General features: G+C 35.0%; 7 protein-coding genes across 8 annotated transcripts; 4 read left to right on the forward strand and 3 right to left on the reverse strand.

Annotated features, from left to right (window-relative positions):
• The first annotated feature begins 1,987 nt into the window (after positions 1-1,987).
• LOC124375762 lies at positions 1,988-5,053 on the forward strand. 2 transcript variants are annotated; one of them, XM_046834367.1, is made up of 3 exons: positions 1,988-2,426; positions 3,130-3,183; positions 3,554-5,053. In XM_046834367.1, exon 3 carries the CDS (start codon positions 3,562-3,564, stop codon positions 4,798-4,800), a length of 1,239 nt encoding a protein of 412 aa, XP_046690323.1. In that variant the 5' UTR covers positions 1,988-2,426; positions 3,130-3,183; positions 3,554-3,561; the 3' UTR covers positions 4,801-5,053. The 2 variants fall into 2 exon arrangements, with proteins under 2 accessions (XP_046690323.1, XP_046690324.1); XM_046834368.1 differs by having other exon boundaries at positions 1,988-3,183.
• A 2,725-nt stretch (positions 5,054-7,778) lies between these two features.
• LOC124376124 (hemoglobin subunit alpha-like) lies at positions 7,779-8,581 on the reverse strand. Its single transcript, XM_046835057.1, has 3 exons — positions 8,421-8,581; positions 8,115-8,322; positions 7,779-7,985 (listed from the first exon to the last, which is right to left on the reverse strand). Exons 1-3 carry the CDS (start codon positions 8,513-8,515, stop codon positions 7,857-7,859), a joined length of 432 nt encoding a protein of 143 aa, XP_046691013.1. The 5' UTR covers positions 8,516-8,581; the 3' UTR covers positions 7,779-7,856.
• Positions 8,582-9,458: 877 nt separating this feature from the next.
• LOC124376123 (hemoglobin subunit beta-like) lies at positions 9,459-10,255 on the forward strand. Its single transcript, XM_046835056.1, has 3 exons — positions 9,459-9,619; positions 9,722-9,944; positions 10,058-10,255. Exons 1-3 carry the CDS (start codon positions 9,528-9,530, stop codon positions 10,187-10,189), a joined length of 447 nt encoding a protein of 148 aa, XP_046691012.1. The 5' UTR covers positions 9,459-9,527; the 3' UTR covers positions 10,190-10,255.
• A 3,843-nt stretch (positions 10,256-14,098) lies between these two features.
• On the reverse strand, positions 14,099-14,902 carry LOC124376087 (hemoglobin subunit alpha-like). The gene is made up of 3 exons (XM_046834976.1): positions 14,742-14,902; positions 14,436-14,643; positions 14,099-14,306 (listed from the first exon to the last, which is right to left on the reverse strand). Exons 1-3 carry the CDS (start codon positions 14,834-14,836, stop codon positions 14,178-14,180), a joined length of 432 nt encoding a protein of 143 aa, XP_046690932.1. The 5' UTR covers positions 14,837-14,902; the 3' UTR covers positions 14,099-14,177.
• Positions 14,903-15,894: 992 nt separating this feature from the next.
• Positions 15,895-16,706, forward strand: LOC124376086 (hemoglobin subunit beta). Its single transcript, XM_046834975.1, has 3 exons — positions 15,895-16,053; positions 16,156-16,378; positions 16,499-16,706. Exons 1-3 carry the CDS (start codon positions 15,962-15,964, stop codon positions 16,628-16,630), a joined length of 447 nt encoding a protein of 148 aa, XP_046690931.1. The 5' UTR covers positions 15,895-15,961; the 3' UTR covers positions 16,631-16,706.
• A 1,346-nt stretch (positions 16,707-18,052) lies between these two features.
• hbaa2 (hemoglobin, alpha adult 2) lies at positions 18,053-18,916 on the reverse strand. The gene is made up of 3 exons (XM_046834888.1): positions 18,772-18,916; positions 18,441-18,648; positions 18,053-18,357 (listed from the first exon to the last, which is right to left on the reverse strand). Exons 1-3 carry the CDS (start codon positions 18,864-18,866, stop codon positions 18,229-18,231), a joined length of 432 nt encoding a protein of 143 aa, XP_046690844.1. The 5' UTR covers positions 18,867-18,916; the 3' UTR covers positions 18,053-18,228.
• A 2,858-nt stretch (positions 18,917-21,774) lies between these two features.
• On the forward strand, positions 21,775-22,646 carry LOC124375871 (hemoglobin cathodic subunit beta-like). The gene is made up of 3 exons (XM_046834567.1): positions 21,775-22,012; positions 22,146-22,368; positions 22,448-22,646. Exons 1-3 carry the CDS (start codon positions 21,921-21,923, stop codon positions 22,574-22,576), a joined length of 444 nt encoding a protein of 147 aa, XP_046690523.1. The 5' UTR covers positions 21,775-21,920; the 3' UTR covers positions 22,577-22,646.
• The last annotated feature ends 1,483 nt before the right edge of the window (positions 22,647-24,129 follow it).

Below are 24,129 nucleotides of genomic sequence, written 5' to 3' on the forward strand. Positions count from 1 at the left end.
CTGTTAAAAGTCACGTGTGAATTGCGAAATGCGTGTATAGTAAAAAAAACAGTAAAATACTCAGTGGGTTTAGTTGGGTGGGAGAGTGTGCTGGTGGGAATTGAAAAGGATTGTGGAAAGATTGTGTTTTTGTGTTACACTTATCATTATGTTTATCGTCCTGGAATGATATCGGAAGGTACAATCACAATGGTATATTTCTATCTACATTTATTGCATTTGTTAAACATCCAGAGCAAGAAATATTTGGCGATTTAATTTTTTAATAATTAAAGTAAAGCAAGTGCGTTCTATATGATATATATCGGTTTAAAATTGATCACATAACACACACGATAAGTTGGAAAATATTTTAAAACGGTGTAAGATTAATTGTACACATATTATATTTAATTTAATGGTAAAATGTCTAAAAAACTTGTAAACATATTTGCAAAAAAACCCTACTAAAACAAATGTTGGAAAAATTGCCGCGTAGTTTTGCCTAAAATTATTTGTGTTTGTCTGATCGTGTGTCTGTTCGTGTGTGGGCTCAAATATCTTGCATAGAAAAAATATTTAAAAAAATAAATAAATAATAATTAAAAAATAATTAAATTTTTAAAAATTTTGTTTAAAAAAAAAACAATTATAATTAAAATTAAACCAGTATTATTTAGCATACTTTGGGATTAGTTTTACATTTATTTTTTTAAGTTTTACCTTAATTATAAATGTCTGTTAAATTTTAGTTATAAAATACTTTCTAATAGAACCATGCGGTGTGGCCTTGTGATTTTTGTTTTTAATAATGTTAACGTTTATATTAAAAGTATATGTGATATATTTACGGTTTGATGCACTACACTGTCAACTATATTAATATGCATTTACTGAACCAAAATCATTTTCTGCTTTGAAGCTTTCTTATTTATTATCATTGTTTATTTTATTTATAGTCTGTTTTATAAAAAAAAAAAATGCTACTTGTTAATTTTTGGTGGTTGGTAATACTTGGTATTTTAACACCGTCATATTACTAAGAATACGCCAAAGCATTAGCCTAAACGGTTGGATGATTAGCACACAGCTGATCTTTTCGAGCCTGCCCTCTATCTGAGTTTGTCCAGTAAACATTTTCCATCAGTCCAGGGAGACCGTTTCGGTGTAAACGGTGGACATCACATATGAACATAACTGTGAATAGACATTTTTAGGGGCAGTGACCCAAAGCAAAAAAAAAGAGGGGCACTAAGGGGGTGGTTGCTTGTTAATACAAATTATTCAGTTGTTACAAATATACTTGGTATTATTTATATTAGATCTGATCTGGTACAATAATTCGATTAGACATTTTAATTCCAAGAACGTAGATATTATGTAAAAGTTGTTAGCTCTTTCAGAGCAAACAATTACCTACAGAAACACAAGTCGTAAAAAGCATTTCACTACATTTCCTAGGACAGAGGTTGATGCTAAAAGAATTATTCTCTTCGTTACTCTTGGAGATTCAATGCCTGTAATATAATGTACATTTCCTCTGAATCTTTCCAGTTCCAGTGCTTATATCAGCGGTTTATTAAAAATAATTTTTTCCAAAAGACATGTTATCCAAAGTCCAAACCTTGTGAGATTTTTCTTAACTTTAAAAACTAAAATATATGCTCTTAGACTGCTTTCTAGAATTGGGAAACATCTATTAGTTAAATGTTGAATAGTCTGACTAAAATCCACATAGAAGAACACTTCCACATCTCTGACTCCAGACGCATGAGGAAAGGCATCCAGACCATCATACTCTACTACTGCACACAGTCCACTTTCACTACCAACAATAGATGTATATTCAGCATTTAGCAGATGCTTAGTGGATGGACGCAAGGCAGCTGGTCTGGACATACTGAAACCTTGTACAGGTGTTCTCAGATCCTGTGCTGAACAACTGGCACAGGTCTTTACTGATATTTTCAACCTGTCACTGGCCCAAGCCACGGTTCCTACACTCAAAAAAATGAATCATGGCATAGTTTATAATTATGTATTTGCATCCTTTTGATTTTATTTAAATAATAATATTTTCAAAATGTATGTAGTCAAATTGCTTAGAATCCATGTAAATTGGTTCATTCTGAAAACTATTCGATTTAATCAGTTAACAATTATGAATATGGTTTAAATATATCTAGCTGTGGAACGAGCCAGATCCTATAAGTTATATTTTATGAGATTGGTTTGCATATAATTTATGGGCAATGGAATTGTTTAGAGGCGGAAATTATCCATACTCCAGTCGGTAGGGAGCGGTACTGCACATACACATGTCTATGGCAATGCACATGAAAAAAAAAAAAAAGCAGCAACCCGCGCGCGGCAGAGGCAGTTGAAAAAACACCGTTCTCCTCGCCATCTTACATCGGATCATCTTCTTGGATCAACCTGATTGCAAGGCAAGTTACATATGTATTCATCGTATAAAAGTTGACTGCTTTCAATATATATGTGTGTTATTACTGCTGTTGATATCGTATTAAACTGTATCAATGCACTGACTATCAATTTGCATTTATTCCACTTATGTTAGCTAACTAACTTGCACATGGTTCTTATAAAAGCTAACTTTATCTACTTTCCCCTTAAGCTACTTTTTTCAGCTAGACAGTATAATTAAAAGTAACTGGGATGCGTATTTATTTTTGGTTTAACGTTATATTAATTTCCGTATTTTCTGACCTGAATAACATAACTTAGAACTTTGGCCACGTGCATAGCTTAAGTTAAATCCGAGAGGAAAAAATGGTTTTAGGTGTTAACTGTTTAAAGATTAAAATAGCGATGTGTCATTAAACGATTACTAAACCAACTGCAATTTTAAATGTATTTAAATCGTACATGGATAACTTCCAACAGTTGCCAGTTGGTCGGGTGTTCTATGTGAACCATGGTTTTACCCCGTCTGTGTCTTTTGCTGTTGGTCTGCTCTTGTTCTGTGGTTTAACGTTTGACGGCAAATAAAGACAGTTATAAACTACTGCAATTAGTAAATGACAGTACTATTCTAATAATTCTCTAAAAATATAATGCTGGCTTTGTAATTTCATAATCAAAAGTATGCTTTTGTTTCTAACTAAAACCATTTTTTTTCCTTTTCAGATACATCAAGCATCTTTTCTTACATCTAAATGGTGGGACAACCTCCTAGACCTTGTATGTATGCTACAAAGATTGTTTTTTAATACATAGAAGAATCAATACATCTGATTATGAACAATTAATCTCAGTTTGAATGTTATATGATTCAACATAAAAAAAGCATAACATACATAGTTAAAAACATAGTTAAAAACATATTTTACAGACATGAACAGCCTAATATCATCTTGCAATCAACCATAGTTTCTTATAAATTGGACCTATGTAGTTATTTCATTGTTATAAAAAAGTTATTAATAAATTATTATTAGTAGTAGTAGCTGTATTTTGACTTACAGTAAAATCAAGTATAAATTAAATTATTTATGTTGATTCTTTAATATTTGGACGTAACTGATTTTTTTTCTTTTGTCTTTGTTCACAGATATGTGAATGTGGCCATGCAAAGTGTGTGACATTTCATTATCTACCCGGTATGAATTGCTAAAACATTTTAGGCTGAAACATTTCCACTATGGTCGCAATTGCCGATATCCCTGTCTATATGCAGATTGCCCATGTACATTCACAAGTTGGAAGAATCTTTTGAGTCACACATATCAAACACACAGGAAGTTAACAGCAGCAAATGTTCAGTTAACTACATTCTTTTGTCAGACGTGTGCATGTAAGGAAATTTTAACTGAAAAGGAATACTTTGCTCATGTAAATCAACATCTTAGGCAGTATGAAAACGTAACTTGTATGTTTGAAGGATGTACGTTTGAGACAAACATATATGGAACATTTCACTCGCATAAAAATCGTAAACATAATCCCTACACTCTAAACGATTTTAAGGCAGGTGTTGTTAAACTCGCTGCTCAGTCAGACGAATCTGGTAGTACTGTAGATGATAGCCCCTCATCTTCTGCGGACATAGATTTTGTACCTCCGTTAGATGCAGATAGTGATATAGATACTTCAGATGACCTGCCGAAATTAGTAGAACAAAAAATAGCTGCAGTTTTTCTGAAGTTGGAAAACATTTTTCATGTGCCATCTACAGCTATTGATGAACTACTTGATGAACTACACTTCCTCTTAAGTACTGTGTCTGTGCCTGTAACTTGTAGCAGTCTTTCAGATTTTTTCAAAAACAAAAACCTTGAAGTTGATAGCTTAATTATTAAGGAACTAGCTGATGTACTGTGTAAATCTAACCCTTTAGTAAAATCAATAGGGAAAGATGGTCCCCTTTCTACAACTTATAAGAGAAAAGAGTACTATAAGGATTTGTTAAATATTGTTGAGCCAGTGGAGTTTATTCTGGACCAAAAAAAGAGCAGGACATTTCAGTATATCCCATTACTGCAGTCTTTACAGCAGCTACTTGATTGTACTGCAGTGTTAAAAGGTATTATCAGTAGCCACAGAACACAGGAAAGTACAGACCAGTTAGATAATCAGCAGTATCGCTCTATAAGAGACGGTTTGTATTTTAAGGACAACACTTTCCTGTCAGGTGATGAGTTGCGAATTTGTTTAACTTTGTACATCGATGATTTTGAGCTATGTAATCCCCTGGGTACATCGCGAAAAAAACACAAATTGTGTAGTGTGTACTGGATTCTGAATAACTTGCCACCAGGCTCTCATTCAGCACTGTCTTCCATTTATTTAACGGTTTAAAAAGAAATAAATAATTAAAGTAGTGCAATTAACCTTGGTGTGTTAAGTAAAGAATGAAAGTACTTTATTTTTTGTTGAGGTTGCACACAACACAGTATCAGAGAGCACAGACTGTCTTGCTAGCTCCTCTTTTTGCTGCCTTTTGTGCTTGTTATTTCTAAAATAAAAATGTGAAATGAAGTGACCCTCTGGCCATTCTTTTTTGTGTTGTATATTGTGATTGGGGAGGGGAAATGGTGATGAATAAGTAAATACAAATTTATAAATATGATTTTAAAATACATTGGGTTTATTAATACAAATTACTTAAATGTGATGCATTTTAAGTAAAATAGGTTTATTACATAATAACACATAAACCCATTTCTTATTTATTTAAAATAAATTGGATTAATTGAAAATATCACATAAATCTAATTGTTACTTGTTTTATTTATATAGGACTTACATATATTTATCACATTAAGTTTATTAATATGTTTACATTAAAAATACGTAATCCAAATGGATGGAAAATTTATATGCAATCAAATTACATAAATCTTATTTATTAGGCCTAAATATTTTTTTGAGTGTACATGCCTGAAAAGTACAACCTCATACCAGTGCCTAAGCACTCACCTGCTGAATGCCCGAACAACTTTCGCCTAGTTGCACTCATCCCTATTGTTATGTGCTTTAAGAAACTAGTTTTGAATCCCCTCACTGCGGGCCTACCACCTGCACTGCACCCACACCAGTTTGCCTTTCGCCCGAACAGGTCGAACAGAGGATGCAGTTTCGAGGGCTTTTCATTCAGCCGTCACCCACATGGATAAAAACAACACCTACATCAGAATGCTATTAATTGACATTAGTTCTGCGTTCAATACTGTCCTCTCCACTGTACTGTTCACTAAGCCGTGTCCTGGTTATCTGCACCTCCACTTGCAGATGGATTCTGGACTTTCTCACCAACAGACCACAGTTGGAAACAGGTATCCTCAACCCTCATTCTGAGCTCATTCTGTTCTGAGTCAACTACTCTACTCCCTGTTCACCCATGACTGCTGCTCTGCAGATCAGCAACAACGACGAATTTGCCTACAGGGAAGAAATCTGAAGCCTGACAGCATGGTGTGCCACAACCTGACCCTCAACGCCATGAAGACTAAAGAGCTCATGGTGCACTTGCGGAAATTTAACAGCAGGACACACTTCTCAGTCTACATCAGTGGAACTGAGGTAGAGAGTATCTCCAGCTTTAAGCTCTTAAGAGTTCACATCTAAGTTCAGAACTAATCACCAGAACACATTAGCTGTGGTTAGGAAGGCACAACAGCACCTGTTCTTCTTGAGGAGTCTTAAGAAAGCTGTCTCCAGGGATTCGAACAAGTTTTTACCACTGCATCACCGAGAGCATCCTGGCGAATACCATCACTGTATGGTACGTAGGCTCCACTGTGTGTACCCAACTACCTGCCATTGAGACCTTTACCAAGGCAGATGTCTGCGCAGAGCTCACAACATCATCAAGGACTCTTCACATCCCAGTCACAAACTGTTTAACCTCCTTCCATCAAGAAGGAGATACAGGAACATACGCACCAGAACCAGCAGGTTCAGGGACAGCTTTTTTCCATCTACCATCAACCCTACACAACACTGTTAGATCACCGTATAGACACTGTATATAACTTATGTACAATTATACATACAATGTACATATTGCATATTGTACTTTTTTATACTCCTTATTCTCTACACATATTGTGCCCATTAGCGGATCATCATATATATATATATGATGATCCGCTAATTTGAGAAGCCAAAAGATTCATTATCTTTTCATTATCAACATCTGCAGAGAAACTGAGATGGAATGCTGTAGAGAGAATTTGTGAACGGTGGTTTTGAACGCCATCCTCAAAAACAATCAATTAGACAGACAGACAGACAGACAGACAGACGGACAGACATACTTGTGGGTAATAATGAAAATCCACTCTTCTGAAGTTTATTTTCTTACAAGAAGTCTTGCAAAATTTGGGGAAATTTTCTTTTAATAAAAACAAAAATGTTTTTATTCTAGACTGGACATGTTTTCCTACAGTCTGACATTTCTTTTTGTTGTGTATCATCTGGGCTTTGTATCTGAGCGTCTTAGCAGAACCTGTGGCAGGTATTTTTAATATATTATCCCATGCTTTAAACGTGCCTCTCATGCTAGTTTTGGATTAGACGTTTAAGGTCGCAAAAGAAATGTAGCAAAAGAAAACCTTTTTTTTTTTTTTAAAGAAAAGTATTTATTTTTATTAACAGTGAAAGCATGCAATTTAAGCTTCTTATTTGTATGTTTGTGGAAGATATATTACCTCTCTTCTTTCCTTATTTACCACTTTAAAAGTGGATCGAATATTAATTAATTAATTAATTAATTTATTTGTTTGTTTGTTTGTTTATTTATTTATTTATGTATTTATTTATTTATTAAGCATTGCACTGATGTCTTTATTTGAGATTTCAATTTGACATTCAGTATTTACATTCTGACAGAGTATTCTCATTTGAGCTTTTCCCACCTTCATAGTCATTTTCTGCTCCTGACACTTAAACTGTTTCATGTAAATGCATGGTGTTAAATGCTAATAGTGTCTTGGGATTTTTAATAGATATATTATTCATAGATAATGATCAGTAAAATTTTAATCAAAATATTATCCTTTAATAAAACTGTTAATACTATAGTCAATCATATCAACCCAATCTAACCTGACTGCACTATGATCTAAAGCCATGTGTACTGCATTGCATATGAAGACCCTCTAAAAAGTCCTATTGGGTTTTATTTAATTGTTATTATGGCTGACAGTTTTCTTTTATTATGGTTTATTATAGAGTTCTATTTACATCTTTGTATATTTTTGTTTAAGGGTATATATGTGCAAAAAGTAAGATTAAATATTTGTTAAATTGTATAAATAAACCAGACAGTTGTGTATTGTTTAATTATGTTTATTGTCAACATAATTCATGGAGGTCATTTATAATGATGTCTTCTGAAACTGGTGCTCCATTTAGCGGTATTTCTCAGACAGAGCAAAGGCCAGGTTCTGGAGAAACTTGTCAAAAGACACCTGAACTTCGGGAGTGAATTCCGCGGGGAAGAGCAGGGCAATGCTGACCTGAAGAGTGTGGGCCAGGAGCTACCATGGAGTAAAACAAACATCTCATTTAGTCTATTTGAAATTAAATAATACAAAAAAATGCAATAAAAAAGTCAAACTATTTGAAATGAATCCAATAGATATTCGCATCTACAGTCTATTACTTACCTTGAAATTAGCAGGATCAACACGGAGCTTGAAAGCGTGCAGCTCGCTCAGAGAGCTAAGAGCTCCTTTAAGATCGCTGATATGGACCACAGCATCTCCAACTGCCTTTAAAATTGTGGCTCCATGCTTCCTCACTTGGGCAGATCCGGGATGAAGATCAGACCAGTGAGAGAAGTAGGTCTTTGTCTGAGGATAAACCTCGAACAGCCTGCAGAAAAACATCAAGAATATAAGACGCATATTTTTCAGTAGGGACTCATGTACCAAAATATTTAGTTGTCCAGACAGTAAGAGCAGTTCATTTACCTGCCAAGGGCCTCGCCGCCAATTTCATCAGACTTTGAGGAGATCTTTCCCCAAAGGTCTTTGACGACGGCTTGGTCTTTAGCTGAGAGACTCATCGCGGGACTTGTCCGGTTTTTCACCTCTATGAAGATGATAAGAAAAGAATTTTGTGCATGTTGGTAAAGAATGCCTCTTTATATTGAGCCTGATATTAGACACACCCTGCCATATCTAGACTCCACCTCTTTCTTAGACTGCCCAGTCAGCTTTGGATCTTCTCCAAAACGCTTAGAATGATGACCTCAGATAACTTTTCGTGTAATTTGTAAACCCATGCAAATTGTGGAACATTACGAAAAATTATAATACTCCATAGAAAATAAGGTGAGAAATATTATTATTAATTATAATATTCATATTATATTATAATATTAATATATAATAATATATATTATATTATATAATAGTATTCAAATTCTTTATATATATATATATATATATATATATATATATATATATATATATATATATATATATATATGTTCTTCTTTTATTATTATTATTATTATTATTATTATTATAAGAATAGGAAGAAAAAGAAAAAAGTACAGTATTGTTTGAATCTTTAAATGTAGTTTTAAATACATTTTTTAAATAATCGAATTATATTCGGTTTCTTTAACTGTGCTGTTTGATATTTGTGTTTTAAACTAAATACTAATGGAACCAAGGGATGTGATCGTCTGAGATTTTCAGGCTTATGTTGTCCTAAATAAATTGGTTTATTGATATTTAATAAATATGATATGTGAATTTTTTTTAAGTAGGTTAAGCTATAAAATACATCTGACTGTAGTTTTACTGTATACAGTATAATCTCCTCATGCAGATGGCGAGAAAGGAAAACGCCCTAAATACACTACTGTCAGCCAAAAACTGTTGGATGATTGGCACGTCGCCGATCTTTATGACGCTTGTCCGCTTTCTGAGCTGGTCCAATCAGCTTTTTCCCTCAGTCCAGGCAGGAGCTTTTCAGCGTCAATAAAAAGAGTCAGCCTGCACAATAGGTAAAGATTCGTTCAGAACAGGTTTTGAGTAAGAATTCGAAGAATTCACTAAGGCATCAATATGGTTCACTGGACAGACCACGAGCGCCATGTCATCGCTGACATATGGGGAAAGGTCAACCCTGATGAAATCGGACCACAGGCTCTGGCCAGGTATGCTAATCTTATCCAAACATTTGAGACACTTTCCAAAATTTCTCTTTCGATGTAAACTGTAGCTATCACATACATGAATGTGTCTGTCTTGTTTTCTAGACTTCTGGTTGTGTATCCATGGACCCAGAGGTACTTCGCTTCCTTTGGTAATCTGTCCAATGCCGCAGCCATCTTAGGAAACCCCAAAGTGGCTGCCCATGGAAAGGTGGTTGTTGGTGGTCTGGACAAAGCTGTCAAGAATTTGGACAACGTTAAGGGTATCTATACTAAGCTGAGTGAGCTTCACTCTGAAACACTGCATGTGGATCCCGACAACTTCAAGGTACGTCAAACAGAAATAAGTGCAGAATAAACGAGATTCCGTTTACTACATATCATCAAAGGCAGTCTGCATCATTTTTCTTTGCTTATGACGTTTTGTCTTTTTACTTTCAGCATCTTGCTGAATGCCTCACTATTACTCTTGCCACAAAGTTCGGACCCTCCGTCTTCACAGCTGAAGTGAATGAGGTTTGGCAGAAGTTCCTGAATGTTGTCGTTGCTGCTCTGAGCAAGCAGTACCACTAAGCAAAAGCAGAATATAAAGATGTCCAGATCTGACAAGAACATGAAATAAAAGATGAATTACATGTATTCTTTGTTTTGTATTCTATTGAAAGCGAACTACAAAATGAAAAACGCGTGTAGAAAAAAGTATTGGCTTACTTGTACATTTAGTGAAGTTTGCTGATGATTCACTGTTGAAAGAAATGAGAAATTAAGCCTGGGTTTTGATCTTCAAAAACAAACAAACAAACAGACAAATAAATAAATAAATACATTAATAAATTAATTAACAAATACATAATAAATAAATAAATAGATAGATAGATAGATAGATAGATAGATAGATAGATAGATAGATAGATAGATAGATAGATAGATAGATAGATCAATAAATCAATAAATATGCCACTCAATATATGAAAATAGAAGTAATTAAAAAATATATATAAATGACACTGTGCATGTACATCTCCATACTTTAACCATGTAATCGTTGCTCTTAGCTTTTATAAATGTTCCTAACTCAGTCTAATAAGAGAGTTATCAATAATTCTATTTCCCCAGAGAAAGAACTGAAAATCCCTTATGTATGTATGTTTAGTGTGGACTTGCAATTACAATATTGTAACAATAGTTTTTTTTAATTTTTTTTTTTTATTGAATCATAAAGCTTTTGCCCTTCAGTATAGGGCCAAAGCAGGTCATTTCTACTCTTTATATTTTGGTGTAAAATTGATTGAATGGAAAAAAAAGAACAATATTTATTACTTACTTGTGAGGGAAACAAGATTAGCTAATAGGTTACTATGAGTGATATAGTTACATAAATCAAATTAAAAACTTTTCGATTTTGCCATAAAAGATGTCAAATAAAACCATATTTTAAATTTTTTGCGCCAAAATTATTTATGTAATTATTTATATGACTGCAGGATCTCGTATTTTCTTTATAAAACGTTTTGTTAGCTGCGTTATACACATAGTGCCCTGTGTCAAGTCAAGTTTATTTCTATAGCACTTTTCACAGCAGACATTGTCTCAAAGCAGCTTTACAGAAATCAACAGTTAAGGTGAACGGTGTGTATTTATCCCTGATGAGCAGCCATGCCGACTGTGGTGAGGAAAAACTCCCTTAGATGTTATGAGGAAGAAACCTTGAAAGGAACCAGACTCAAAAGGGGAACCCATCCTCATTTGGGTGACATCAAGAGTTTGATTTTAGACTTTAAACAATACAGAACACTGGAGAGTGAGAACTAACATGAGCACTGGAGTGTAGGATTATAAGTAATGTTCCTTCTACAGTCTTATACAGTCAGTGTGGTTTATAAAACTAGGAGCTACTGAGCAACTCATAAAATAGCTCAATATTTGCGATCATCACAGATCCAACACCAGCTTCTCCATGCCAGAGCCTTTAAACACTCCAGGAGGTCCGGTGTTCAAACTCCACATGAAGTGGATCCAAATGGCACTGGTGCGTCTCTAGATGGTTCAGGATGTTTGCAGGCATCTACTTTTTTAAAGGTCCACAATCTTCATGAGGTGGGACGTGACTGGACCTGGTGCAACCTCAGGATGCCTCGGGATGGGGAGAGAAAGAGAAACAGTGGAGAGAAATTAGCGTAGCTGCTGTTCATTATATTAACAGCAGAAGTTGTTAATGTGCATGCGATCAGATGTTCTGGAGCACAAGATTATGATGTTGTGTGTGCTATGTGTAGACTTTGCTAAAAAAGATTTTTATCTGCACTTAAATTGGGAGAGTGTGTCTGAGCCACGAACACTGTCAGGAAGACTATTGCAAAGTTTAATTCCTTGTGTAATAAGCATAACCTTTTCTTCAAAATATACTTAGCAAAACATTTGCATGCAAAAACTTTAATGCGACGCTGCCATAAATGCTGGAAAATGCTTGACTGTATTCATGCCATCTACTTTACACAATGACAAAATTGTCAAAAATGGCAAAGGTCATGCCTCTGTGTGTGTGTGTGTGTGTGTGTGTGTGTGTGTGTGTGTGTCTGTGTGTGTGTGTGTGTGTGTGTGTGTGTGTGTGTGTGTGTGTGTGTGTGTATGTTGACAAATTCCTTTCAATAACTCAAAGAATCAGTGTTATTACTTTTCTATATAACTGTTGCGGATTGTCCGCTGTTACTGGTGATTGTGTTATTGACCGCCACAGAACTCTGGTCAGGGAGTTTGAGTCATCAGATAGAGTTTAGCCATTTATTGCGCAAGAATAACATTACACACAGGGTCATGTGTGCAAGGTAGTTTCTAGGAATGAAATAAAGAACCAACTGTTTAACACATTAGAAAACCATAACATGACATGCATGAACATTAGCCAACTGGTACAACAGACAACATACAGAAGAATTAGTCTTAACTCTAATAAGTAGCTGAGACAACATACTGCATATTGCACTGAATTATCAAGAAAGATGCTTAATACAATCAATAATGAACCATCACCGTAGTTACTTAACACCATTGTACAAATGTTACCGATGGAAAAACTAGTAACACGTTTAGCCCGAGCAACCGTACTAATGAGCAGCTATGCTACCGGCTAACCCGGCTATATAACAGGTGCATCAACACAGTTAAAATACAGATTATACATATTTAACATCCTGTAGCAAAATGAATATCACAACGTAGTCTCCTTTAACAATCTCTACGATTATAGAGGAACAGTGGAGCACACTTACAGCTTCACAAACTTTTCTTGCACTCTAACACGGCATCACCTGCAATGCATCGAGAGTGCCACTGCGCCTCGACTGCGCAATTTGTGCGCCGCTGCCTATGCTCAGTGCGCCCGTGTCTGAGAAGCCGCGCTCGAGATGCTGCGCATGCGCGACTAGCGCCGAAAAGAAGAGAATTCACAACAATAACTACACATACACTGTTGTGATTACAGTATATCGGAATAATACAGTACAATAAAGAGCTGTACAACTAAAAGCAACAAAAGCAGTATATCAATTCTTTATATTCTTTATATATATATATATATATATATATATATATATATATATATATATATATATATATATATATATATATATATATATATATATATATATATATATATACACACACACACACACACACACACACACACACACACACACACAATTATTAATCAATTAATTAATACATGTATTTATTTATTAACTAATTAATACATTTATTTGTTTGTTTGTTTGTTTGCTTGTTATTTATTTTTTTATTGCAACAAGTTTAAACTCCAGTTAAAGGCATTCTTAGCTCAACTTGTTTGCAAGCTAGTCTGATATGCTAAACAAAATTGACATGGAAAAAAAATATATAAATATAAATATTTTATGACAGTACTTTTTTTTAGATGCATGAGTATTTCTATATTAAAGGAAATCATATATTATATAAAAATGTATAAAATTGCAGGAAACATAGTGACTCATTTTTTTTATAAAGGCAAGACCCCAAGGAATCATTTAAGAATGTATTTTCTTATGGAATTATATTTGTGCCAAAATATTAAACGTAACAGTTCTAATAAATGTACAAAAATATTCAGTGGGAAATAAGAACCCAGGCTGAATATGAAAACAATATATCTACTGGCAAAAACGTAACACGGTCTTCAAATAAGCGGTATTTCTTTAAACAGTTTTCCAAGTTTTCATTGAACTGTTAAAAATATGCCACATTTTTTAAAAGGCTATGCAATATTTTTGTCACTGAGTTTGCTGTTTTTAGTTTCATGCTTTTTGCTTTCTCGTTGAATGATTTGTTCGTTTATTGGAAAATTTTACGTTTAATACTTTTGGTAGAAATATAACTCCAGATTTTCTGAGGGTGCAATTACTTTTTAGGGGGTCACTCATACATTTTATAGAATCTTAGTTCATCTGTATAAATAAGACAACACGATTGTTATTGTTCAGTTATGTTTATTGTCAACATAATTCATGGAGGTCATTTAAAATGATGTCTTCTGAAACTGGTGCTCCATTTAGCGGTATTTCTCAGACAGAGCAAAGGCCAGGTTCTGGAGAAACTTGTCAAAAGACACCTGAACTTCGGGAGTGAATTCCGCGGGGAAGAGCAGGGCAATGCTGACCTGAAGAGTGTGGGCCAGGAGCTACCATGGAGTAAAACAAACATCTCATTTAGTCTATTTGAAATTAAATAATACAAAAAAATGCAATAAAAAAGTCAAACTATTTGAAATGAATCCAATAGATATTCGCATCTACAGTCTATTCCTTACCTTGAAATTAGCAGGATCAACACGGAGCTTGAAAGCGTGCAGCTCGCTCAGAGAGCTAAGAGCTCCTTTAAGATCGCTGATATGGACCACAGCATCTCCAACTGCCTTTAAAATTGTGGCTCCATGCTTCCTCACTTGGGCAGATCCGGGATGAAGATCAGACCAGTGAGAGAAGTAGGTCTTTGTCTGAGGATAAACCTCGAACAGCCTGCAGAAAAACATCAAGAATATAAGACGCATATTTTTCAGTAGGGACTCATGTACCAAAATATTTAGTTGTCCAGACAGTAAGAGCAGTTCATTTACCTGCCAAGGGCCTCGCCGCCAATTTCATCAGACTTTGAGGAGATCTTTCCCCAAAGGTCTTTGACGACGGCTTGGTCTTTAGCTGAGAGACTCATTGCGGCACTTGTCCGGTTTTTCACCTCTATGAAGATGATAAGAAAAGAATTTTGTGCATGTTGGTAAAGAATGCCTCTTTATATTGAGCCTGATATTAGACACACCCTGCCATATCTAGACTCCACCTCTTTCTTAGACTGCCCAGTCAGCTTTGGATCTTCTCCAAATAGACAAAAATCTATAGCAAAGAAAAAAATACCCCGAAAAAAAAAAAAAAAAAAAAAACCTAAAACAAATTTTACTACCTCGTAACAATATCAACTGTAATTATTTTTATTTTTATTATCATGGTTGTTATGATGATGATTATGGTGATTATTATTAGTATTATTATTATTATCATCGTTGTTATTATTATTATTATTATTATTTTTATTTTTATTATTATTATTATTATTATTATTATTATTATTATTATTATGATGATGATGATTAGAAGAAGAAGAAGAAGAAGAAGAAGAAGAAGAAGAAGAAGAAGAAGAAGAAGAAGAAGAAGAAAAGAAGAAGAAGAAGAAGAAGAAGAAGAAGAAGAAGAAGAAGAAGAAAAGCAGCACACTGTTATTTAGCATTTTAGGTTATATGAATTCAGCAAAGGTTTAACACAAGAATGTTTTTGAGTGACATTTATTTGAAAATAATTCTGCTGGAAGTGACTATTTGAATTTTTTTATTTGTCAGTTCTATTTTTTTAAATAATGTTGACATTTATATGTTCAAAGTATGTGAATATTTTGAAGTGGTTGTTCATATGTGCTTACTTAAAAAAAGAGAATTTTTTTTTACGTTCATTGCTGGATTTTTATTTTCATTTTTTAGGCGTTATGCTGTTTAAATAAATGCATTTTTTTTTTTAAATAAAGATAAGCCTACTTGGTATTTTGACAGCATTCAATAAAATTGCTTATGTCATCATACAGTTAGAAACTGAAACGCCCTGATTATACGACTATTTGCCAAAAATGGTTGCATGACAGGCACACCTTTTTTGAGTCGGCCCACTGAGCTCGTCCAATCAAAATTTTCTTTTGATCCAGGGAGGGGATTTTCACCGTCCATAAAAAGGGTCCCGCTGCAAAATAGATTCGTTCAGAACGAGAATCCAAAGAATTCACTAAGGCATCAATATGGTTCACTGGACAGACCACGAGCGCCATGTCATCGCTGACATTTGGGGAAAGGTCAACCCTGATGAAATCGGACCACAGGCTCTGGCCAGGTATGCTCATCTTATCCAAACATTCGAGACACTTTCCAAAATGTAACTTTCAATTTGAAATACATAGATATTATACTTGAATGTGTCTGTCTTGTTTTCCAGACTTCTGATTGTGTATCCATGGACCCAGAGGTACTTCGCTTCCTTTGGTAATCTGTCCAATGCCGCAGCCATCTTAGGAAACCCCAAAGTGGCTGCCCATGGAAAGGTGGTTGTTGGTGGTCTGGAAAAAGCTGTCAAACATTTGGACACCGTTAAGGGTATCTATACTAAACTGAGTGAGCTTCACTCTGAGAAACTGCATGTGGATCCCAGCAACTTCACGGTACGTCAAACTGAAATAAGTGAAGAATTAAAGAGCTACAGTTTGCTACATAAGATGTATCACTAAAGGCAGACTGCATTGTCTTTCTTTGCTTATGACGTTTTGTCTTTCTACTTTCAGCTTCTTGCTGACTGCCTCACTATTACTCTTGCCGCAAAGTTCGGACCCTCCGTCTTCACACCTGACGTGCATGAGGTTTGGCAGAAGTTCCTGAATGTTGTCGTTGCGGCTCTGTGCAAGCAGTACCACTAAGCAAACAGCAGAATATAAAAATGTCCAGATCTTTTGCTCTGACAAGAACATGAAATAAAATCAAATCAAATCACAATCATTTTTTGTTTTGTATTCTGTTGTATTTTATTCTGTAGCAAACAAAATGTGAAACGCGTGTAGATTGTGCAAAGAAGTGGCATTTTCAAGAAAGCAATAATCATCAGCTCAACTGAACATCCAGTGGTGTTTCGTGATGACCAGTGTTGTACTAGTTACTAAGAAATAGTACCTAGTTACAGTTACTCTTTACTTCATTCAAAATGTAACTTAGTTACTTTGTTGATTACTTACACCAAAAAGTAATGCGTTACTGTTAAAAGTAACTTTTTAGTTACTTTTTAAAAGAACGTTCTTTAATGATCCCATTAATGCCCTTTTATGCGTTATGGTCTATACAAACACAAAACTGCCTTAAACACAAAGTCATTTTTAAACACTATTTTATTTAGGTGAGACCAGCACAAAACTCGTCTTGCTCTCGCCTCGACTCGCCATTCCTGCCGCACAGACCTGAATAAACGGAGACACGCCCACAGTGCGTCTTCTTCGTGTTTACAGAAGTTCATACACCAATCCTACAATGTGTCGCTGCTGTAAACAGGTTATACGGTAGGCTACACTTCAGCCAAAATTAATTCATTTAAAAAAGTAACAGGTAACGCACCATACGGTAACGGTAACGGAGTTACTTTATTTAAAAAGTAATGCGTTACAGTATTAGTTACTGTCAAAAGTAACTGCGTTACTGCCCAACACTGGTGATGACATGGAGTTCTTTCATGCTCTTGCCTTGACTCGACATTTTTCTATCGAAAATGTCGAGTCAGAGCGAGAGCAAGACGAGTTTTGTGCTGGTCTCACTTAAATAAAATATTGTTTAAAAATGACTTTGTGTTTAAGTCAGTTTTGTGTTTGTATAGACCATAACGCATTAAAGGGCATTAATGAAACCATTAAAGAACGTTCTTTAAAAAAGTAACTAAAAAATTACTTTTAACAGTAACGCATTACTTTTTTCCTTGGTTGTTCGTTAAACTAATCACCAATGACTTTTTTACAACGTAGAAATTAGAGCAACTTAAACAGACAAAACATTTATTTCTAGATGTTCCCAATAATCGACCCTTCATTTTAGTCAGGCGGAGCTGTTTACATATGTGGTGCTGAAGTGTGTACAACTGTGTTCGGCGATAATCCACAAGTTCTTTTTTTTTTATCAAAAGTGGAAATTGGAGGAAATTTCTAATATATTAAAATATGTTTTCAAAGGGGACACAGAGGGTTATTTTTTGAGACTCTTTATAGAGTTTGCTGGTTTCAAAGATCGTATCTCTAATTCACAATTTGTTTACAAAATAAAATGAAAAAATGCGACAGTACAAATAAATAAATAAATCAATAATGTTTATATAAATATATTTATTTATTAATATTATTAGATATTTATCATATATATTATTTACATTGTCACTTAAACGGGAGCAAGCATGTTTAGACATTCTTTTTAATAAATGAATTTATTTATTTTATTTGAAATGTATTCACAAGGTGAATTGAACACAGTGATCTTTGCGTCTTCATCTGTATTTCTCAGCAAGTGCTGCAGAAACAGCGGCTAGAAACTTGTCCATAGCAATGTGCACCTCTGGAGTGAAATCAGCAGGAAATTTGATGGCCAGAACCACGAGGACGTTGTGAGATAAAATCTAAATCGAAAGATAATGAAGAAAAACATGAATGATAACTTCTCTGGAGTGAAGCATTGTATTATGCTGTGATTACAACTTACCTTGAAATTTCCCGGTTCCACACGCAACTTGAATGCGTGCAGTTTACTTAGGGCGCTCAGGCCACCAACAAGATCGTCAATTTTATGCACAGCATCGTTCAGTGCGGCCATTATGGTTTTGCCATGCTTTTTTACTGCCTCGGATTCAGGAGAAAGGTCTGGCCAATGAGCAAAATAGATTTTGGTTTGAGGGTAGACAAGAAGCATTCTGTGGTAAGGGGGAAAAAATCGGTGTGCATACGGCGGAGTGTTTTGATATTCTTATATCAAATCGATATATATTTTTACCATTGGTTGATTTGCATGAGAAAATTATATTCTGTAACCTTACCTCACTAGAGCCTCATGGCCAATTGCGTCAACCTTTCCGGAAATTTTACCCCAGAAAGATTTTACCAAGGATTTATCTATATCTGTAAGACTCATTTTGGGTCTTTACCGGCGTTTCAATTACTGTAAAAAAATCAAACAAGGTTTGAAGACGACTAGGTCTCTTATATACGAGCCACACCCCACAGTAAAGCCAACCTCCAACACACTAAATCACCAAGACCGTGTTAATTTGCAGCGTCTTAACATTAATATTAAACGTACAATAACACTGAATTGTATCACTGCATTTGTTGTACAGTACATATACTGATAAAACCTTCTGTCTTTAAGACACAATGCCTTGTTTTAGGTATCAGCATTGATTTTAGCAATCTCAATTTACACTCTAAAAATGCAGGACAAATTCAAGTATATTGTGACATTAATTACTGTTCGGCTTTTACAGCAGCATTTCTTTTCTAAATTCATAGGTGAAAACCAAATCGTGTTATTAAGATTAAGTACAAAGAACTTGCAGTAAGTGTTTGATCGGTCGGGAATAATTAGACTGGTGGCTTGAGACAATTCCGTTTTAATTATTTGTCAATTTATACTTGTAGGCAGAGTTCCCTGAGTTAGAACTTTTAGGGTTGGTTCTATATCCCCTCTGACCAATGACAAAAATAAAGAAAATGGTTTAAACAACTATTATTAATTAATTATGTATTAATAATGATGATTGTCTGCTTTCATTGCATTGTTTGAGCGAATTAGTTCAACCCTATGCCACTGTAGTAGAGTGTTGATATTAATTGCAGTCCAAATATATCCTAAAAAAAAATTGAAATAGAACGCTGTTATAAAGATCCGAAGAGGAGAAAAAGACAGGAACACCGGACACTTGAACCTCATGAGCATGTTTAACTTGACAGAGAATGAGAGAGAGAGAGAGAGAGAGAGAGAGAGAGAGAGAGAGAGAGAGAGAGAGCGAGAGAGAGACAGACAGACAGACAGACAGACAGACAGGCAGGCAGACAAACAGACAGACAGGCAGGCAGACAGACAGACAGACAGACAGACAGACAGACAGACAGACAGAAAATGAGCATATAGGAGTGACAGGGGAAAAGAAAAAAGCATTCTAAATTGTTTCATACATGTTTAAGGACACTGTATTATAATCAGGGTGTAAGTAGGGATTCCAGCAAGACTTCAGAAAGACCCACCACACCACAGTCAACAAACCTGAGTGGACATGTGTGAGTGGGGAGATGAGATTATCCCGAGATCACAGTTCACCAAAACACTATATCCAGGATCCAAGTTTATATTTTCTCCTTAAGAAAACAAAAGTCTTGACTAAACAAAATATTATATTGCTCAAACCACAATTTAACAATTATCTTAGTATTGTGATTCTTTCAGGGATCTCTATGACTAGCATCTTAAGGTGTTACTACTTTGCTAGAAAATGCAGTTGAAACAAAGAAGAACAAAGTTTCTTTATCCATTGTATGTTTTTTTTCCTAGAGGATTAGACAATTTAATTCTGATTTAATTTTAAATAATTCTTGGTCTGATTAAAAAAAGCCATGCATGGTGTAAAAATACAAAAAATACAGCCATGCATGGTATAATGTTTGGAGTTGTGAGAAACTGATATTGAATATTTGTTTACCTAAACGGTAGTCTTCAAGTAAGCATTACTTCTTTTTGCCTCTTATGATATATTCTAAGATTGAAGTTATGTTTATTTTGTTTAGCTTTTGCTGTTGTGAATAAAATGTGGTTGCATAAACAGAAACAAGCCGATGTATTAAAAGCAAAGATTAAGAGTTGGAGAAATTTATAACTGGGTGAAAAAGGACAACAGTGAATGTCATAAGGTAGGTTTAATAGTTAATATTTTCTTATTTTTACAAGGTATTATTCACAGCTCTATGAGAGGCAAAGCATGTATGCTGCTATTATTGGATTGACTGCTGCAACAAAGCTTTATATCACTTGCTCAAAATTAACATTTAATATTATGTTTCAAGAGTCACATACGCTAATGGTGTCATCCAATTAGAGCACAAAATTGATCAAACTCAAATCTGTCTGTCACTCTTGCAATGGTTTTAGACAAAAATGTAACAAATAATAAACATAAAATTAGTAAAGATTTAACACAAAATAATTAAACACTAAAGATATACCTACACTGACAACATCCCTGCTTCTGAATCTGAACAGCACCCCTGCAACTGACTGCTGATAAGGAAAAGGAAAAGTCTTATTAGTAGTAGTAGTGGCAGTAGTGATATTTATTTCGTTAATAGTAAGAATAATAATAAAGAAGAATAAAAAGAAGAAGAATCAACCAATCGTGTGTTCTGCTGAATATTGACCAAACATTGGCATACAACGTTGCCCTAAATGACAATGAGTATAGCTTCTGAAAGTCATCTTTTGACATGAAAGATTTGATTTTACTAGTTGGTTTTCATCATGTTTTCATACCTAATAAGAGAACTCCCAATTGTGGTAGTTATGTCAGGACATTAATCCATTCCATTTGTTAATGGCGGCTTAGAACTTGGGTTATCTGAGGACAAAAACCCTGAGTCCAGTGATAAAAAGAAAATGACACACTGAGTTATAGCAGATAATTTCATCCATAAAAAATGTTATGGGTGTAACAGGCCGGAGCGATGCGATAAAAATACAGGCATAATCTAAATCTGGGTAGGGTCGCTAAAATGAAAATGTAGCCACCCATATGAATTATTAACTGGAAAGCAACTTAGTAAGCAAAACATGAGACAGTAAATATAGTAATCAGATATCAAAAAGTTATCGAGAAAAATGTATTTGAATTAACATTAGAAACATGAATACTTTTAATTAGCTAAATACATCAATATATGTGAAATATATTTTCAGAATTTGTATTTCAGTAATATTTTTACATGTTAATAATGTAATACTTCCATTTTATATCCTTGATTGACCATTTATAAAACCTTCATGTGAAAAACAAAATCGTTTTTACATTCATGATTTAACATGTTGCCACTAGGTCTGTAAGTATTGCTGGGGGCGGAGATAAAGATTGAATGAAAATATTGAATCACTTCAGCAACGTAGTCAGTGCTGCAAAACCCAAAACTAAAATAAGCAGCCATTATGGTCCACTGGTCAGAGTCCGAAAGGAGTGCCATAGAAGATCTTTGGAACAAAATCAATGTCGATGAGATCGGGCCTCAGGCCCTGGCGAGGTAAAACTCTTTATAAAGAACTAGTAAGCTGATACGGTGTACTACATCACCCCGGAACACACTGCATGCGTTTGAGGTAATTGCACATAAATAATGCATAATTCCGTTATTCTGTCTTTGTTATTTGCGACAGAGTGCTGATTGTTTATCCATGGACTCAGCGATATTTCGGCAAATTTGGAAATCTAAACAGTGTAGCAGCAATCCTGGGAAACCCCGCGGTTGCTGCCCATGGCAAAGTGGTGCTGAATGCTTTGGACGCGGCAGTGAAGGACCTGGATGACATCAAGACGATCTACTCGAACCTGAGCCAGCTGCACTGCGAGATTCTCAATGTAGATCCTGATAATTTTAGGGTACGTCATCTCTTTCTTTAAAAAATATAAATACATTGTAGAATGGATCGTTAACCGCTTTATAATCCGACATTTTCAGCTTTTGGCCGATTGTCTCACCATAGTAGTCGCGACCAAATTTGGAGATGATTTCACCCCTGAAATTCAAGCAACATGGCAGAAGTTTCTGGCAGTCGTGGTCGCTGCATTGAGCAGCCGCTACTTTTAAACTTTCCACTAAGACTGCAATTGCTTTGTATTTGTTGAAATAAGTGTATAAATAAAGATCTGTTTCTTAATTGAAAGTAATCCCTTTCCTCAAAACATACAAAAAATAACTAATGAAATGCAGGTTTTATTATTGACTCGATGCCTTTTTGATTACATAATACTTTCATGTAATTAATTGTGAAGGAGATTGATAAAAATTATACTTTATATAATATTATTATTTTTTTATTTATAGATTAATTATTGTATTGAATCTTTAGTCTACATTCTATTGTGTAAAACATTAGGATGGTTTAATGGCACATAATTGAGCACAATTCAACAAGTAAACATGTAGTTTTAAAACACATGAAGTTGCACCAGTTTATTTAGGGGAGTATGAAGGTTGTCCGATGGGTTCATTGTAACACTGTTCACACCTGCAATAGCAGAGGTGCAGCAAGTAAAATCGTCTTCATGCTCTGATCAGTTTATAGTTAATATGTTGTTAAATTCATTCTAACTTGAAACTGATTTTTGTAAAATACTTTTACAATGTGGGAGAAGAGGATTACATTTCCTTGTAGCTATGATTGTGGTATGTACACATGCCAGTGCAGAGTATTTGGGCTGTCTTATCTTTCAAATCACATGACACTTTTTTGTACATTAACAAAAAATGTGTTTGAGAAACAATCTCTAACAAAAACTGAGTTCCAGAAAACAGTATTAATCACTGATATTATATAAGTGGCTATGATGAGGTTAAGTTTAATTTGTCCAGTGGATGTGAACCTTTGAAGAAAACTTTGAGGTCATACCAATATATGTATGTATGCAGCATGCATGACGCAATATTGTAAGACACCATTTAATCATTTCATCTAAATGTCATCAATAAGACTGTACTGTACAGATTTTACTCAGTGGTTGCCAGTGTACATCTAATTCCCAGGAAGCCCTGGTTTTCACCACTGGTTGCATTGGCACCATCATCTTTAAAAAGACCTTTTACTCCTTCCTGGTGGCTTAATCTTTAGCATTCTCCTACTGATATACCCCATGTCCCTCATCTGAACATGTCCAAACCATCTCAATCTCGCCCCCCTCTCTCCGTGTCTCCAAAACGCTCTACATGTGCTGTCCCTCTAATAAACTTGTTTCTAATTCTGTCACTCCCAACGAAAACCACAACATCTTCAGCTCTGCTACCTCCAGCTCCACCTCCTGTCTTTTACTCAATGCCACTGTCTCTAAACCATACAACATCTCAGGTCTCAACACAGTCCTATAAACTTTCCCTTTCACTCTTGCAGATACCCTTCTATCACAAATCACTTCTGCTATTACTTTTTTCCACCCACTCCACCCTGCCTACACTCTTTCTTAACTTCTCTAACACACTTTTCATTACTTTGCACTGTTGATCCCAGGTACCTGAACTCCTCCACCTTCACCACCTTTTCTCCCTGTAACTGCACCACTCCACTGCCCTCCCTCTCATTCACACACATGTACTCTGTCTTACTCCTAATGACATTTATTCCCCTTCTCTCCAGCACATACCTCCAC

Source organism: Silurus meridionalis, chromosome 22, assembly GCF_014805685.1.
Source record: "Silurus meridionalis isolate SWU-2019-XX chromosome 22, ASM1480568v1, whole genome shotgun sequence".
Lineage (NCBI taxonomy): Eukaryota > Metazoa > Chordata > Actinopteri > Siluriformes > Siluridae > Silurus > Silurus meridionalis.

Excerpts from the sequence above, each read along its gene's own strand:
- LOC124375762 (XM_046834368.1), top strand. The coding sequence starts at position 3,562 with ATGTGGCCATGCAAAGTGTGTGACATTTCATTATCTACCCGGTATGAA.
- LOC124376124 (XM_046835057.1), bottom strand. The coding sequence starts at position 8,515 with ATGAGTCTCTCAGCTAAAGACCAAGCCGTCGTCAAAGACCTTTGGGGA. Across the intron at positions 8,323-8,420 it reads GGCGGCGAGGCCCTTGGCAG|GCTGTTCGAGGTTTATCCTC; the intron begins GTAAATGAACTG and ends GTTTTTCTGCAG. Across the intron at positions 7,986-8,114 it reads TTGATCCTGCTAATTTCAAG|CTCCTGGCCCACACTCTTCA; the intron begins GTAAGTAATAGA and ends ACTCCATGGTAG.
- LOC124376123 (XM_046835056.1), top strand. The coding sequence starts at position 9,528 with ATGGTTCACTGGACAGACCACGAGCGCCATGTCATCGCTGACATATGG. Across the intron at positions 9,620-9,721 it reads GGACCACAGGCTCTGGCCAG|ACTTCTGGTTGTGTATCCAT; the intron begins GTATGCTAATCT and ends CTTGTTTTCTAG. Across the intron at positions 9,945-10,057 it reads TGGATCCCGACAACTTCAAG|CATCTTGCTGAATGCCTCAC; the intron begins GTACGTCAAACA and ends TTTTACTTTCAG.
- LOC124376087 (XM_046834976.1), bottom strand. The coding sequence starts at position 14,836 with ATGAGTCTCTCAGCTAAAGACCAAGCCGTCGTCAAAGACCTTTGGGGA. Across the intron at positions 14,644-14,741 it reads GGCGGCGAGGCCCTTGGCAG|GCTGTTCGAGGTTTATCCTC; the intron begins GTAAATGAACTG and ends GTTTTTCTGCAG. Across the intron at positions 14,307-14,435 it reads TTGATCCTGCTAATTTCAAG|CTCCTGGCCCACACTCTTCA; the intron begins GTAAGGAATAGA and ends ACTCCATGGTAG.
- LOC124376086 (XM_046834975.1), top strand. The coding sequence starts at position 15,962 with ATGGTTCACTGGACAGACCACGAGCGCCATGTCATCGCTGACATTTGG. Across the intron at positions 16,054-16,155 it reads GGACCACAGGCTCTGGCCAG|ACTTCTGATTGTGTATCCAT; the intron begins GTATGCTCATCT and ends CTTGTTTTCCAG. Across the intron at positions 16,379-16,498 it reads TGGATCCCAGCAACTTCACG|CTTCTTGCTGACTGCCTCAC; the intron begins GTACGTCAAACT and ends TTCTACTTTCAG.
- hbaa2 (XM_046834888.1), bottom strand. The coding sequence starts at position 18,866 with ATGAGTCTTACAGATATAGATAAATCCTTGGTAAAATCTTTCTGGGGT. Across the intron at positions 18,649-18,771 it reads GGCCATGAGGCTCTAGTGAG|AATGCTTCTTGTCTACCCTC; the intron begins GTAAGGTTACAG and ends CCCTTACCACAG. Across the intron at positions 18,358-18,440 it reads TGGAACCGGGAAATTTCAAG|ATTTTATCTCACAACGTCCT; the intron begins GTAAGTTGTAAT and ends CTTTCGATTTAG.
- LOC124375871 (XM_046834567.1), top strand. The coding sequence starts at position 21,921 with ATGGTCCACTGGTCAGAGTCCGAAAGGAGTGCCATAGAAGATCTTTGG. Across the intron at positions 22,013-22,145 it reads GGGCCTCAGGCCCTGGCGAG|AGTGCTGATTGTTTATCCAT; the intron begins GTAAAACTCTTT and ends TATTTGCGACAG. Across the intron at positions 22,369-22,447 it reads TAGATCCTGATAATTTTAGG|CTTTTGGCCGATTGTCTCAC; the intron begins GTACGTCATCTC and ends CGACATTTTCAG.